This window comes from Nomascus leucogenys, chromosome 14 (genome assembly GCF_006542625.1).
Source record: "Nomascus leucogenys isolate Asia chromosome 14, Asia_NLE_v1, whole genome shotgun sequence".
In the NCBI taxonomy this organism is placed as follows: Eukaryota; Metazoa; Chordata; class Mammalia; order Primates; family Hylobatidae; genus Nomascus; species Nomascus leucogenys.
The window spans coordinates 90,708,800-90,722,472 of NC_044394.1; the positions used below are offsets into that span (position 1 = coordinate 90,708,800).

At 44.0% G+C, this 13,673-nt stretch overlaps 1 protein-coding gene and 1 non-coding gene across 4 annotated transcripts in view; one reads left to right on the plus strand and one right to left on the minus strand.

Annotated features, from left to right (window-relative positions):
• Positions 1-13,673, minus strand: part of PRPSAP1 (phosphoribosyl pyrophosphate synthetase associated protein 1) — a 40,782-nt gene that overhangs the window by 1,756 nt on the left and 25,353 nt on the right. For all 3 annotated transcript variants that reach the window (XM_003279105.4, XM_030828510.1, XM_030828511.1), the window contains 2 exons: positions 1,146-1,216; positions 191-337 (listed from right to left, as the gene is read on the minus strand). In XM_003279105.4, coding sequence (XP_003279153.1) covers positions 191-337; positions 1,146-1,216 — 218 coding nt within the window. The remainder of the gene's footprint in view (positions 1-190; positions 338-1,145; positions 1,217-13,673) is intronic.
• Positions 11,517-11,620, plus strand: LOC115838478. Its single transcript, XR_004033503.1, has one exon. It is a non-coding gene; the product is annotated as a small nucleolar RNA U13 (small nucleolar RNA).

Here is a 13,673-nt window from a genome sequence, read left to right on the forward strand (position 1 = left end):
TCTAAGTTGAACCATGGTAAGTCGCGGACTATCTGTATTCCTAAACATGTATCTGTCCCAACAAACTGCTAGCCAGCAAAAGCTAGAAATGCTACAGGCGGATTAAGCAATTTAGTATTGACTGAATCATTTTATTATTCCCAGAAAACACAGCAGCAAATCTTGGCTCAAGATTTAGAAGCAGCCTGACCTCGTCTACGGAGGACTCCTCAATCAGGCGGGGGGCCTCTGCAGACAGGATGCCGTGGGTGGCCATGACATAGATCTTATAGGCGCCTCTCTCTTTCAGGATCTCCGCAGCAGCGACAAAACTCTCCACATCGTCAATAATGTCATCCTGGGAGGAGAACAGAGTGAGGTGGTAGGAAAGAAACACCCTCTAGCCCAGACTGTCAATGCACACACCACCCTACTCTTTTCTGCACTCAGTTTCAGAGGATTTCTGATGGAAAATCAGAGCTGTGTGCCTGGGTCAAAGACCGAGCATCCAGAAATGGCAACAGAAGTACCCGACGGTACCTTGTGTGTCTGTCAGAGGAGGGCACAGTCAAGCACCTGTGACATTACGGTTGGAGCTGAGGATTGCCAACACTCATTTTCCTGTTTCACATTTCTGGTTAATCCCACATAGCCAGCGTTCCATTTATTTTTCTTCAAATAGACCGTGACATGAGAAGAAAACTGAAATAAAGTGTGCTACTGCAAAGGACTCGTGACCCACTAGCCAGCAGGTATTTAGCGCTGGGAAAAAAATTATGTCAACATGCAGAACGAGTCTGCATGGGGATACCCATTCTTAGTTGTGAAAACGGAACAGCTCATCTTCAGTTCATCTTTCGGCCCTAACGCTCAAGCATGATTAGGCGAGCTGGTTTGAAGAACCTAGAATCCACACGATGAAGGTCAAGGTGCTGAATATTCTCATGGGAGTACTGTGCTCATTTCCTATCTGTAGGTTATACTTTAATGTGTAGTTAACCTGGATACAGGTTTCTGCCACTTGGCACAAGGGAGTTTGGGTGAGAAAGGATACATGGATCCATTCGGATCATCGTTCCTAGAAATACAGTCCCAGAGTAGACAACCTACTGACCAAGAGCCAGGAGTGTCACCTCTGCACATGGATGACAGACACATAGCCATACCACGATGATTGCAATGCGGCCTCCAACATCTCCAACTACAGTTATCGGTGGCTTCTCTTTGGCCATCATCACTAGCAAAACAAAACAAATTTTAAGATCTCATTCATTCATGTATCACTAGAGAAATGTAATCACAACCTAATTCCCTGGAAATGGTGGCAAAACCACTATACAGACAAAAAACAAACAAACCACGCAGATTCCCCCTCAATGAACCTGCGATCTCTCAGAAACAGCAGCATTGGCCAAAAGAAACAGAAGGCACGCCATACACGTTACTTTGAATTTTCTAGTAGCCACATTAAAAACAGATGAAATTAATACATTTTATTTTATGCAATTCCCAAATTATTATAATTTCAACATGTAACTGATATAAAAATGTATGTATGTATGTATGTATTTTTTGAGATGGAGTTTTGCTCTTGTTGCCCAGGCTGGAGTGCAATGGCACGAGCTTGGCTCACTGCAACCTCCGCCTCCTGGGTTCAAGCAATTCTGCCTCAGCCTCCCGAGTAGCTGAGATTACAGGCATGCACCACCACACTCAGCTGAGTTTTGTATTTTTAGTAGAGACGGGGCTTCTCCACGTTGGTCAGGCTGGTTTCAAACTCCTGACCTCAGGTGATCCACCCGCCTCAGCTTCCCAAAGTGCTGGGATTACAGGCGTGAGCCACCACGTCCAGCCTGATATAAAAATTAATGAGATGTTTTACACTTTTTTTTTTCAGAGGGGATCTTGCTATGTTGCCCAGGCTGGTCTCAAACTGGAAGCAAGCAATCCTCCTACCTCAGCCTCCCAAAGTGCTAGGATTATAGGCATGAGCCACCGCACCCAGCCTTACACTTTTTTCCTATCAAGTCTTCTCTACTTGGTGTGTATTTTAGACATACAGCACTTCTCAGTTGAGACGAGCCGTGTCTCATGAGCTCAGCAGTCAGCACAGTGCACAGCACAGCTGGAAAGACACGAACCAGCAGAGCATGGAAGATTCTGCCAACATGGAGAAGCTGCACCGCAATGCTGTGCAGATAGAAACCCCACTCTCACAGAGACCGAGAGATATGCAGAAGGAATGCCGCTCTGTAGACCATGCAGATAGAAACCCCACTCTCACACAGACCGACAGAGACAGGCAGAAGGAATGCTGCTCTGCAGAAAGCGAAACAGCGAAAAGCTGCCAGATCATGAGATGGCTTTATGTTATTTTCTTCCAAAGTCACCTTATTTGGACAGTGTAACCTTACTATCAGATATCTGCACTACTGACATAATCAGAGTTTCCTCAAAATCAGGAACTTGAAGACAATAACTCCAGGCCCATCATCTTTTCCTGATTTAATTGGTGCCTAAAGTAGAGACTTTTATCTGACTGTAAAATCTGCATCTGAAGAAAGGCTATGAGTGTACAAAGGAAACTACAGGATAAAGAAAGGAAATAAGATTTTATCCTCAAAAGGAGGTTAGTAAACAGAGAAGAAAAACAAAGACTATTTCAGAAGAATAGGCTAAGTATTCTTTCTTTAAACTTTGTTATTATTCTGAAATATTTATTAGGCCAGTAGTGGGGGAAGCGAAAGAGAATAAAATTCAGGTAACAAGAGTTTAGTGACTACCAACAAACAATTTTGGCAGATTCCCACCAAAAGGCACTGCGTATCTCAAAGAACAGGTGTTTTTCTCTGTATACTGGCAAATCAGTTGAGCTGAAATTCAGCACTACTTTATACATTTCAACAGACATGTATTTCCTGATTTCGCATCCTAGAAACAAAGACAACTTCTTGAATTTGGGCAAGACAAGAAGGCTTTGTATATAAAATCACTTAAAATGGGGGGAAGGGGGTTTCAAACCACCACCATTAGGAGCAGCTTCCTGAGATTCTGTTTTTAAGTTAAACCATGTAAATAGGTGGTTATGTTGACCTATCCACTTTTTTTTTTTGAGAGTCTCACTCTGTCTCCCAGGCTGGAGTGCAGTGGCACGATCTTGGCTCACTGCAACCTCTGCCTCCCAGGCTCAAGCGATTCTCCCGCTTCAGCCTCCTGAGTAGCTGGGATTACAGGCACGCGCTGCCATGTCTGGCTAATTTTTTGTATTTTTAGCAGAGACGGGGTTTCACCATGTTGGCCAGGCCACCTTTGAGAGGCCAAGGCAGGTGGATCACCTGAGGTCAGGAGTTCAAGACCAGCCTGGCCAACATGGTGAAATTCTGTCTCTACTAAAAATATAAAAATTAGCCAGGCATGGTGGCACACGCCTGTAATCCTAGCTACTCAGGAGACTGAAACAAGACTTGCTTGAACCCAGGAGGCAAAGATTGCAGTGAACTGAGATCGCACCACTGTACACCAGCCTGGGCAACAGAGTGAGACTCAGTCTCAAAAAAAAAGAAAGATTGCAAGCCAATACCCCTCATCAAATATCAATGGAAATTCAGCTCTAGTTTGATGCGGAAAACATCACAGTATTTGTGTTTACTTTTTTGCAACCCTACCTCCCGCAAAGAACTATCGTTAGTTTCGCATGAAAAACCTAGGCACTGCTAGGAGGGAGGCTAAAAAAGGCTAAAATGAAAGCCTTTCTGCCCAATATACTCATTCCCTGCTGATACTGCCTTTAGGTTCTGAATAAAAGTGAATACATAATTTGGTGGCTGCCACAAAACAGAGACAGACTTTATTATTACAGGGTAGAAAAAAAATGACCAACAGTTTTTGAATAGCTTACCCAAAAAATAAAACACCAAAAATTCCAGTTTTCATACAAGGTCAAGAATAGAGTGCTAAAACGACCCTAAGTTTAGATTCTGCTCTCTCTTTCCATTTTATCAAACAAAATCTAATCCATGAATAAAATAAATTGTGCAACATTACTTGTGGCCAGAAATCACTGTGAAAACTATATCAACTGCAGTGAAAATGTTTCCAATTCATCAAATGATTTCCAATGTTCTTATGAAGGACGTAGGAAGTTGTCTTTTGCTTTTAAAGGTAGCATTTTCCAAGTAAAATAAAGCTGCAATGACAACCCTCCTTACCTTACGCACGCTTCCATCACAAGTACAAGCACCTGCACACATGTGCACACGTTTACTCTTTCCTGGGAGCCAATTAACCAAACCTTCCTCTGCTAAAGTAAACAGCAAAAAAGAACTATGAGCAAATTCATTCCTTACCCATTTTGACCTTTGTCTATTTCTAGTTCAATGAAATGTCAAACCATATCAACAAACTGACATTAAAAAGAGACGAGTGGCTGGGTGTGGTGGCTCATGCCTGTGATCCCAGCACTTTGGGAGGCTGAGGCGGGCAGATCACCTGAGGTCAGGAGTTGAAGACCAGCCTGGCCAACATAGCAAAAACCCTTCTCCACTAAAAATACAAAAATTAGCCAGGCGTGGTGGTGCACGCCTGTAATCCCAGCTACTTGGGAGGCTGAGGCAGGAGAATTGCTTGAACCCGGGAGGTGGAGGTTGCAGTGGGCTGAGATCGCCCACTGCACTCCAGCCCGGGTGACAGAGCGAGACTCCATCGCAGAAAAATAAAATAAATTAGATGAATAAATAAAATGAGGTCTTCTGTAGAATAGAAATGAACTGATTTCAAGCTCATAACCCCTATCTACAAGCAAACAAATCAAAATTTACATTTAACAGATGCTCAAGAGGTGCCAATGTCTGTTTTCACTTCAGTGGTGAAAACCACATCTTCACTTGTGAAATTAAGAAGCCAGGAAAAGCGAGCCAGAAAAAGTGACCTCCTCTCACTTTTGTGATCCAAACTCTTACTTTTCACCCCTGTGGCAAATGTAGTCTTCTTTAGCAGAACCCCCGACATATAATCTTTTCAAGTTTGTTAGATGGCCTTGCCCATCATCTGCATCAAGTCTACCGATAAGATGGAAAAGATTTAAGGTTTCACTCCTTCATTCATAAAACTTCTCCTTTAACAAATTACTCTAAAATGAGCTTCTCAGCCCTAGCACTACTGACATTTTGGACTGGGTGATTATCGCACTGCAGGATGCTGAGCAGCATCCTGGCCTTTACCTACGAGATGCCAGCAGCACCCCAGCTCCCATGGTTGTGACAACCAGAAACATCTCCAGACATTGCCAAATATCCACTGTGAGGCAAAACTCACCCGTGGGCAAGAAGTAGTGCTCTAAAGAATGGGTTTGGCCAGGTGCGGTGGCTCACGCCTGTAATCCCAGCACTTTGAGAGGCCGAGGCGGGTGGATCAGGAGGTCAGGAGTTCGAGACAAGCCTGGCCAAGATGGTGAAACCCCGTCTCCACTAAAAATACAAAAACATTAGCTGGGGGCGGTGTCAGGCACCTGTAATCCCAGCTACTCGGGAGGCTGAGGCAGGAGAATCACTTGAACCTGGGAGGCAGAGGTGGCAGTGAGCTGGGATTGTACCACTGCACTCTAGTCTGGGTGACAGAGCAAGACTCCATCTCAAAACAAAAAAAAAAAAGAATGGATTTGAGGAAAATAAAATAGTTCATCTTCCTAAGAAATGCAAAGATTCCAAGGTTGAATATTTATTCTGTCATAACCATTCTAAGATCTTAATCTTCATTACCAACCAATGAACCACCGGCACACACTGGATAACTGACACACAGATGTGAAGCATATTTAATTTGGGAGGTGCAATTTATTACATATACAAGAAATAATTTTTTCAGAATTTTCTTGGCTAAGCCTATTAAAGAGAATCACAGAAAGCAATGTGATGATAACTGTGAAAGTTGCAATGTAAACACACCAGTATGTCTAGAAGTAATGCATTCTTTTCCTGTGACACACAAAGATGACTGCCGGTGAAACCATGGTTATGACCGTTAAGCAACAAAGCAACATCCTCAGAATAAATAATCTCACCATATAAAATACTCTCATAATACAACATCTATCAAAATAACCTCTCACCCAGTAATTTTATTTCTCGGTCTTTTTTTATTTTTATTTTTTTGAGATGAAGTCTCACTCTGTTGCTCAGGCTGGAGTGCAGTGGCGTGATCTCAGCTCACTGCAACCTCCACCTCCTGGGTTCAGGCAATTCTCCTGCCTCAGCCTCCCAAGTAGCTGGGATTACAGATGTGTGCCACCACTCCTGGCTAATTTTTGTATTTTTAGTAGAGACGGGGTTTCATCATGTTGGTCAGGCTGGTCTCGAACTCCTGACCTTGTGATCTGCCTGCCTCGGCCTCCCAAAGTGCTGGAATTACAGGCATGAGCCACCACGCCTGGCCTATTTCTCCGTCTTTATCCCACAACATACTCAGCCGCTTACAAAAGGACATTAAATCAAGGTAACTCACAGGTAGTAACGTGGGGTAACTGAGCATGTCCACCCTGAGCCCAAATCTTGGTTTCTAAATACCATTCTCAGCTGGTCTGATGCTAATGGGTTATCAATACTTATTAATATTAGTGTCACTAAAAAGTTGGTATACAATCCAGCACTGCTAAATCTGACCGATTTATTTTTTTTTTCTAGACGGAGTCTTGCTCTGTCACCCAGGCTGGAATGCAGTGGCACCATCTTGGCTCACTGCAACCTCCGCCTCCCGGGTTCAAGCAATTCTCCTGCCTCAGCCTCCTGAGTAGCTGGGATTACAGGTGCCCACCACCACGCTCGGCTTTTTGTATTTTTAGTAGAGACAGGGTTTCACCATGTTGGCCAGGCTGAACTCGTGATTCACCCTCCTTGGCCTCCCAAAGTGCTGGGATTACAGGCGTGAGCCACTGTGCCTGGCCTGACTGATTTTTAAAAATAAATAAATACCATTCTCCACTAAAGGTATAAAGACTCCTTGGAGAAATGGCCAAGTACAGTGCTAAGAAAGTACAAAATGAACACGGGGCGTGGTTATAGCAGAAAAATAAGGGAGTCTCCAAAAGTGTTGGGGACATGCCAAAAGAACACAGGAGGCAGCTGGAAGGAGCTCTCTCTAGCCAAATATGAGACAAACTGAGCATTAAAATAAATGTAGGCTGGGTGTGGTGGCTCACATCTGTTATCCCAGCACTTTGGGAGGCTGAGGCAGGCGGATCACCTGAGGTCAGGAGTTGGAGATCAGTCTGGCCAACATGGCAAAACCCTGTCTCTACTAAAAAAACAAAAATTAGCCCGGCGTGGTAGTGCACGCCTGTAATCCCAGAAACTTGAGAGAATGAGCCACGAGAATCACTTGAACCTGGAAAGCAAAGGTTGCAGTGAGCCGAAATAGTGCCACTGCACTCCAGCCTGGGTGAGAAAGGGAGGGAGGGAGGGAGAGAAGGAAGGATGGAAGGAAGGAAGGAGAAAAGAAGAAAAGAAAAGAAAAAGGAAAAGAAAAGAAGAGAAGAAAGGAAAGGAAAAGGAGAGACAGAGAGAAAGAAAGAAAGGAAAGAGAGAGAAAGAAAGAAAGAAAGAAAGAGAAAGGAAAGGAAAGAAAGAAAGAAAGGAAGGAAGGAAGGCATACTTCATTTTACTGCACTTTGCTTTATGTTGCTTTGCAGATAATGCTGTTTTTTTTTTGTTTTTTTTTTTTTTTTGAGATGGAGTCTCCCTTTGTCACCCAGGTTGGAGTGTAGTGGCACGATCTCGATTCACTCCAACCTCTGCCTCCCAGGTTCAAGTGATTCTCCTGACTCAGCCTCCCAAGTAGCTGGGACTACAGGCACACACCACCACGTCCCGCTAATTTTTTTTTTTTTTTTTTTTTGTATTTCTAGTAGAGACAGGGTTTCACCATGTTGGCCAGGCTGGTCTCGAACTCCTGACCTCAGCTGATGCACCCACCTCAGCCTCCCAAAGTGCTAGATTACCAGATAATACAATTTTTACAAATTGAAGTTTGTGGCAACTCTGTGTTAAGCAAGTCTATGGGCGCCATTTCTCTCTCTCTTTTTTTTAAGACAGGGTCTTGCTCTATAACCCAGGCTGGAGTGCAGTGGTGTGATCTCGGCTTACTGCAACCTCTGCCTCCTGGACTCAAGGGAACCTCCCACCTCAGCCTCCCGAATAGCTGGGACCACAGGCGCATGCCACGCCTGGCTAATTTTTTGTATTTTTTGTAGAGACCAGGTTTTGCCATGTTGCCCAGGCTAGTCTCCAACTCCTGGGCTCAAGTGATCCTGCCACTTTGGCCTCCCAAAGTGTTGGGACTACAGGCACGAGCCACCGTGCCCAGCCTGGGTGCCATTTTTCTAACAGCATGTGCTTGTTTCATGTTTCTGTGTCACATTTTGGTAATTCTTGCAGTATTTCCACTTTTTCCATTGTTGTTACATCTTTTCTGGTATCTGTAATCAGTGATCTTTGATGTTACTATTGCATTTTTTTTTTTTTTTTTTTTTTTTTTTTTTTTTTTTTTTTTTTTTTTTTTTTTTTTTTTTTTTTTTATTGCAATTGTTTTGGGGCAGCATGAACCATGCTCATATAAGACAGCAAACTGGCTGGGTGCAATGGTGGCTCACACCTGTAATCCCAGCACTTTGGGAGGCCGAGGCAGGTGGATCATGAGGTCAGGAGTTCAAAACCAGCCTGACCAACATGGCGAAACCCTGTCTTTACTAAAAATACAAAAATTAGCTGGGTGCGGTGGAGCACACTACTCAGGGGCTGAGGCAGGAGAATTACTTGGACCCGGAAGGCGGAGGTTGCAGTGAGCTGAGATCCAGAGCGAAACTCTGTCACAAACAAACAAAAAAAAAAAGACAGCAAACTTAGTAAATGTGTGTTCTGACTACTCCACTGACCTGCTGTTCCCGTCTCTCTTCCTCTTGTTGGACCTCCCTATTCCCTGAGACACAATATATTGAAATTAGGCCAATAACCCTACAATGGCCTCTAAGTGTTTAAGTGAAAGGAAGAGCCCCATGTCTCTTACTTTAAATCAAAAGCTAGAAATAATTAAGCTTAGTGTGTCAAAAGCCAAAAGCTACACCTCTTTAGTCAAACAGCCAGGTTGTGAATGCAAAGGAAAAGTTCATGAAGGACATTAAAAATGGGACTCCAGGGAACACACAAATGATGAGAAAATAAAACAGCCTTATTACTGATACAGAGAAGTTTGAGTAATCTGGATAGAAGATCAAACCAGCCACAAAATTCCCTTAAGCCAAAGCCTAATCCACAGCAAGGCTGGTTCATGAAGTTTAAGGAAAGAAGCCGTTTCCGTGACCTAAGTGCAAGGTGAAGCAGTAATTGCTCATATAGAAGCTGCAATAAGTTACTCAGAAGATCTAACTAAGATAATTGATAAAAGTTCAAACAATATCAAACAACAGGCCATGCGCAGTGGTTCACACCTGTAATCCCAGCACTTTGGGAAGCTGAGGCAGTTAGATCATTTGAGGTCAGGAGTTCGTGACCAGCCTGACCAATATGGTGAAACCTCATCTCTACTAAAAATACAAAATTAGCCAGGCATGGTGGCGCACGCCTGTAATCCCAGCTACTCGGGAAGCTGAGTCAGGAGAATCACTTGAACCCAGGAGGCGAAGGTTGCAGTGAGCCGAGATCGTGCCATTGCACTCCAGCCTGGGTGACAGAGCAAGACTCCATCTCAAAAAAACATATATCTCAAACAATAGTCTTTCAACAGCTCTGATGGAGATATACAAGGAGATTAGTGTTGTTTTCATGCCGGCTAATACAACATCCATTCTGCAGCCCGTTGAACAAGGAGTAATTTCAACTTCCAAGTATTATTATTAACAGTAATAATAATAAGGTGATCCTCCTACCTCACCCTCCCAAACTGTCAAGAATACAGGCTGAGGCGGGAGGATTACTTGAGCCAATGAATTCGATACCAGCCTGGACAAGACAAGACCCTGTCTCTACTAAAAATTTCTAAAAATTCGCTGGGTGCTGGGCACAGTGGCTCATACCTCTAATCCTAGCACTTTGGGAGGCCAAGGTGGGTTGACTGCTTGAGCCCAGGAGTTCACGACCAGCCTGGGCAACATGGCAAAACCCTGTCTCTACAAAAAATACAAAAATTAGTCAGGAGTGGTGGCACGCACCTATGGTCCCAGCTTCCAAGCTACTCGGGAGGCTGAGGTGGGGGGATCACCTGAGCCCAGGAGGTAGAGGCTGCAGTGAGCAGTGATCGCACCACTGCACTCCAGGTCTGGGCGAGAGAGGGAGATCCTGTCACTGTACTCCAGCCTGGACAGCAGACAGAGACCCGTCTCTAAAATAAAATAAAAAGAAATACATTTGGCTGGGCGTGGTGGCTCACGCCTATAATCCCGGCACTTTGGGAGGCTGAGGCAGGCAGATCACCTGAGGTCAGGAATTTGAGACCAGCCTGGCCAACATGGTGAAACCCTTTCTCTATTAAAAATAAAAAATTAGCTGGGCGTGGTGGTGCACACCTGTAATCTCAGAAACTCGAGAGAATGAGGCATGAGAATCACCTGAACCTGGAAAGCAGAGGTTGCACTGAGCCAAGATCGCGCCACTGCATTCTAGCCTGGGTGACAGAGCAAGACTCTGTATCAAAAAAAATAAAATAAAATACATTTTAGAAGACTACAGATGCCATAGATAGTGATTCCTCTGAAGGACCCAGACAAGGTAAATTGAAAATCTCTGGAAAGGATGCACCATTCTAGATGCCATGAAGAACATTCGTGATTCATGGGAGGAGGCCAAAATATCAACATTAACAGGAGTTTGGAAGAAGTTGATTCTAACCCTCATGGATGTCTCTAAGGAGTTCAGGGCCTCCATGGTAGAAGTAACTGCAGATGTGGTGGAAATAGCAAAAGAACTAGAATTAGAAGTGGAACCTGAAGCTGTGACTGGGCTGCTTCAATCTTATGATAAAACTGTAATGGATAAGGAGTTGCTTTTATGGATAAGCAAAGAAAGTGGGTGTTGTTTTTTTTTTTTTAATGAATCTACTGCTGGTGAAGATGCTATGAACACTGTTGAAATGAAAACAAGGATTTAGAAGTATTACAAAAATCATTTGATAACACAGTGGCAGGGTTTGAGAAAAGTGACTACAATTTTTAAAGTAGTTCTTTCAGCTGGGCGCAGTGGCTCACACCTGTAATCCCAGCACTTTTGGAGGCCGAGGCGGGTAGATCATCTGAGGTCAGGAGTTCGAGACCAGCCTGGCTGACATGGTGAAACCCTGCCTCTACGAATAATACAAAAATTTGCCGGGTGTGGTGGCACACATCTGTAATCCCAGCTACTTGGGAGGCTGAGGCAGGAGAATTGCTTGAACCCAGGAGGCAGAGGTTGCAGTGAGCCGAGATGGTGCCACTGCACTCCAGCCTGGGCAACAGAGACTCTGTCTCAAAAAAAAAAAAGAAAGTAGTTCGTTCTTCTGGGTAAAATGCTATCAAACAGATCCTTTTGTAGTTCGTAAGTGTGATCACTGGGTGTTCATGCTCACATGTGAGATGTGCCATCCTTGAACCTTGTTAGAACATCAGCACATCACCTGGCTGACATTTTAAAAAATGCTGTCGGTTGGGCACAGTGGCTCACTCCTGTAATCCCAGCACTTTGGGAGGCTGAGGTGGGTGGATAATCTGAGGTCAGGAGTTCGAGACCAGCCTGACCAACATGGTGAAACCCTGTCTCTACTAAATACAAAAAAATTAGCCAGGTGTGGTGGTGCATGCCTGTAATCCCAGCTACTTGGGAGGCCGAGGGAGGAGAATCGCTTGAATCCAGGAGGCGGAGGTTGCAGTGAGCCAAGATTGCACCACTGCACTCCAGCCTGGACAACAAGAGCGAAAACTGCATCTCAAAAAAAAAAAAAAAAGCTATAAAACAGCATTACATGCTACAGAAAAATCTTTTGTGAAAGAAGAGTCAATCATGAGGCAAACTTCATTACGAAATTGCCACAGATGGGCACAATCACTCTTGCCTGTAATCCCAGCTACTCAGGAAGCTGAGGTATAAAAATTGCCTGAGGCTGGCAGGGCAGGGTGGCTCACTCCTGTAATCCCAGCACTTTGGGAGGCGGAGGCGGGTGGATCATGAGGTCAGGAGATCGAGACCATCCTGGCTAACATGGTGAAACCCCGTCTCTACTAAAAATACAAAGAATTAGCTGGGCGTGGTGGCAGGCGCCTGTAGTCCCAGCTACTCAGGAGGCTGAGACAAGAGAATGGCATGAACCCGGGAGGCGGAGCTTGCAGTGAGCCAAGACTGCACCACTGCACTACTTCAGCCTGGGTGACAGAGTGAGACTCTGTCTCAAAAAAAAAAAAAAAAAAAAAAGACCAACCTCGGAAACAGACCTCATCTCTTAAAAAAAAAAAAAAGAAAGAAAGAAATTTCCATAGCCATCCCAACTTTCAACAACCACCACCCTGATCAGCCAGCAGCCATCAACATCAAGACCCTCCACCAACAAGATGGAGGCTCAGATGACTGCTAATTTTTTTTTTTTTTTTTTTTTGAGACGGAGTCCAGCTCTGTCGCCCAGGTTGGAGTGCAGCAGTGTGATCTCGGCTCATTGCAAGCTCCACCTCCATTCTCCTGCCTCCATGCCATTCCCTGCCTCAGCCTCCCAGTAGCTGGGACTATAGGCGCCTGCCACCACGCCTGGCTAATTTTTTGCACTTTCTTAGTACAGACGGGGTTTCACAGTGTTAGCCAGGCCAGTCTCGATCTCCTGACCTCATGATCTGCCCACCTCGGCCTCCCAAAGTGCTGGGATTACAGGTGGGAGCCACCGCGTCCGGCCAACTGCTGGTATTTTTTAGCAGTAAAGTATTTTTAAATTAAGGTATGTACATTGTTTTTAGACATAATGCTATTGAGCATTTAATAGACTACAGTATAAACATAACTTTCACATGCGCTGGGACACCAAAAAATCCATGAGACTCACTTTATTACAATATTCACCTATTGCAATGGTGTAGAACTGAACCTGCAATATTTAAGGTATTCCTGTGACGACAATGAATTATAACCCACTGAATGAAATAGGTCTATGAATCCATACTGATATAAATGAAGAAATGAATAGGGAAGAGAAAGCTTTCTTGCATTAGAAGGTCAACCAATAAATGTAGAAGGAATGATAGAGTTAGAAAAATGAACACTGACAACAATCACAGTCAATAACTGATTCAGGCAAGAATCATCAGTAGATGTTCACTTTGATGAGAAATAGAATATTTATAGTTAAAACATAGTCTTAACATGAGGTAGTATTAATTACAAAGAGGGAAAAAAAAAAAAGTAACTTCACAGTTGAGAAACCTGCCAGAGAAACCTTAACCAACTTATCAGAATGCACATCACCAGTAATGGGACACATCACGTGTTTCCTGTGATTTTTCTGCCAAAAATGCACAACCTGAATCTAATTCCGAGGACATCAACAAGCCCCAATTAAGGGATAGTCTACAAAATCACTTGATCGCACTGTTCAAAAGTATCAAGGTCATAAGAAACAAAGAATAGAGCAGCCATTCCAGATTAAATGAGACTAAAAAGAAATGACAACTAAATGCAATGTGTGACCCTGGGTTAGGTCTT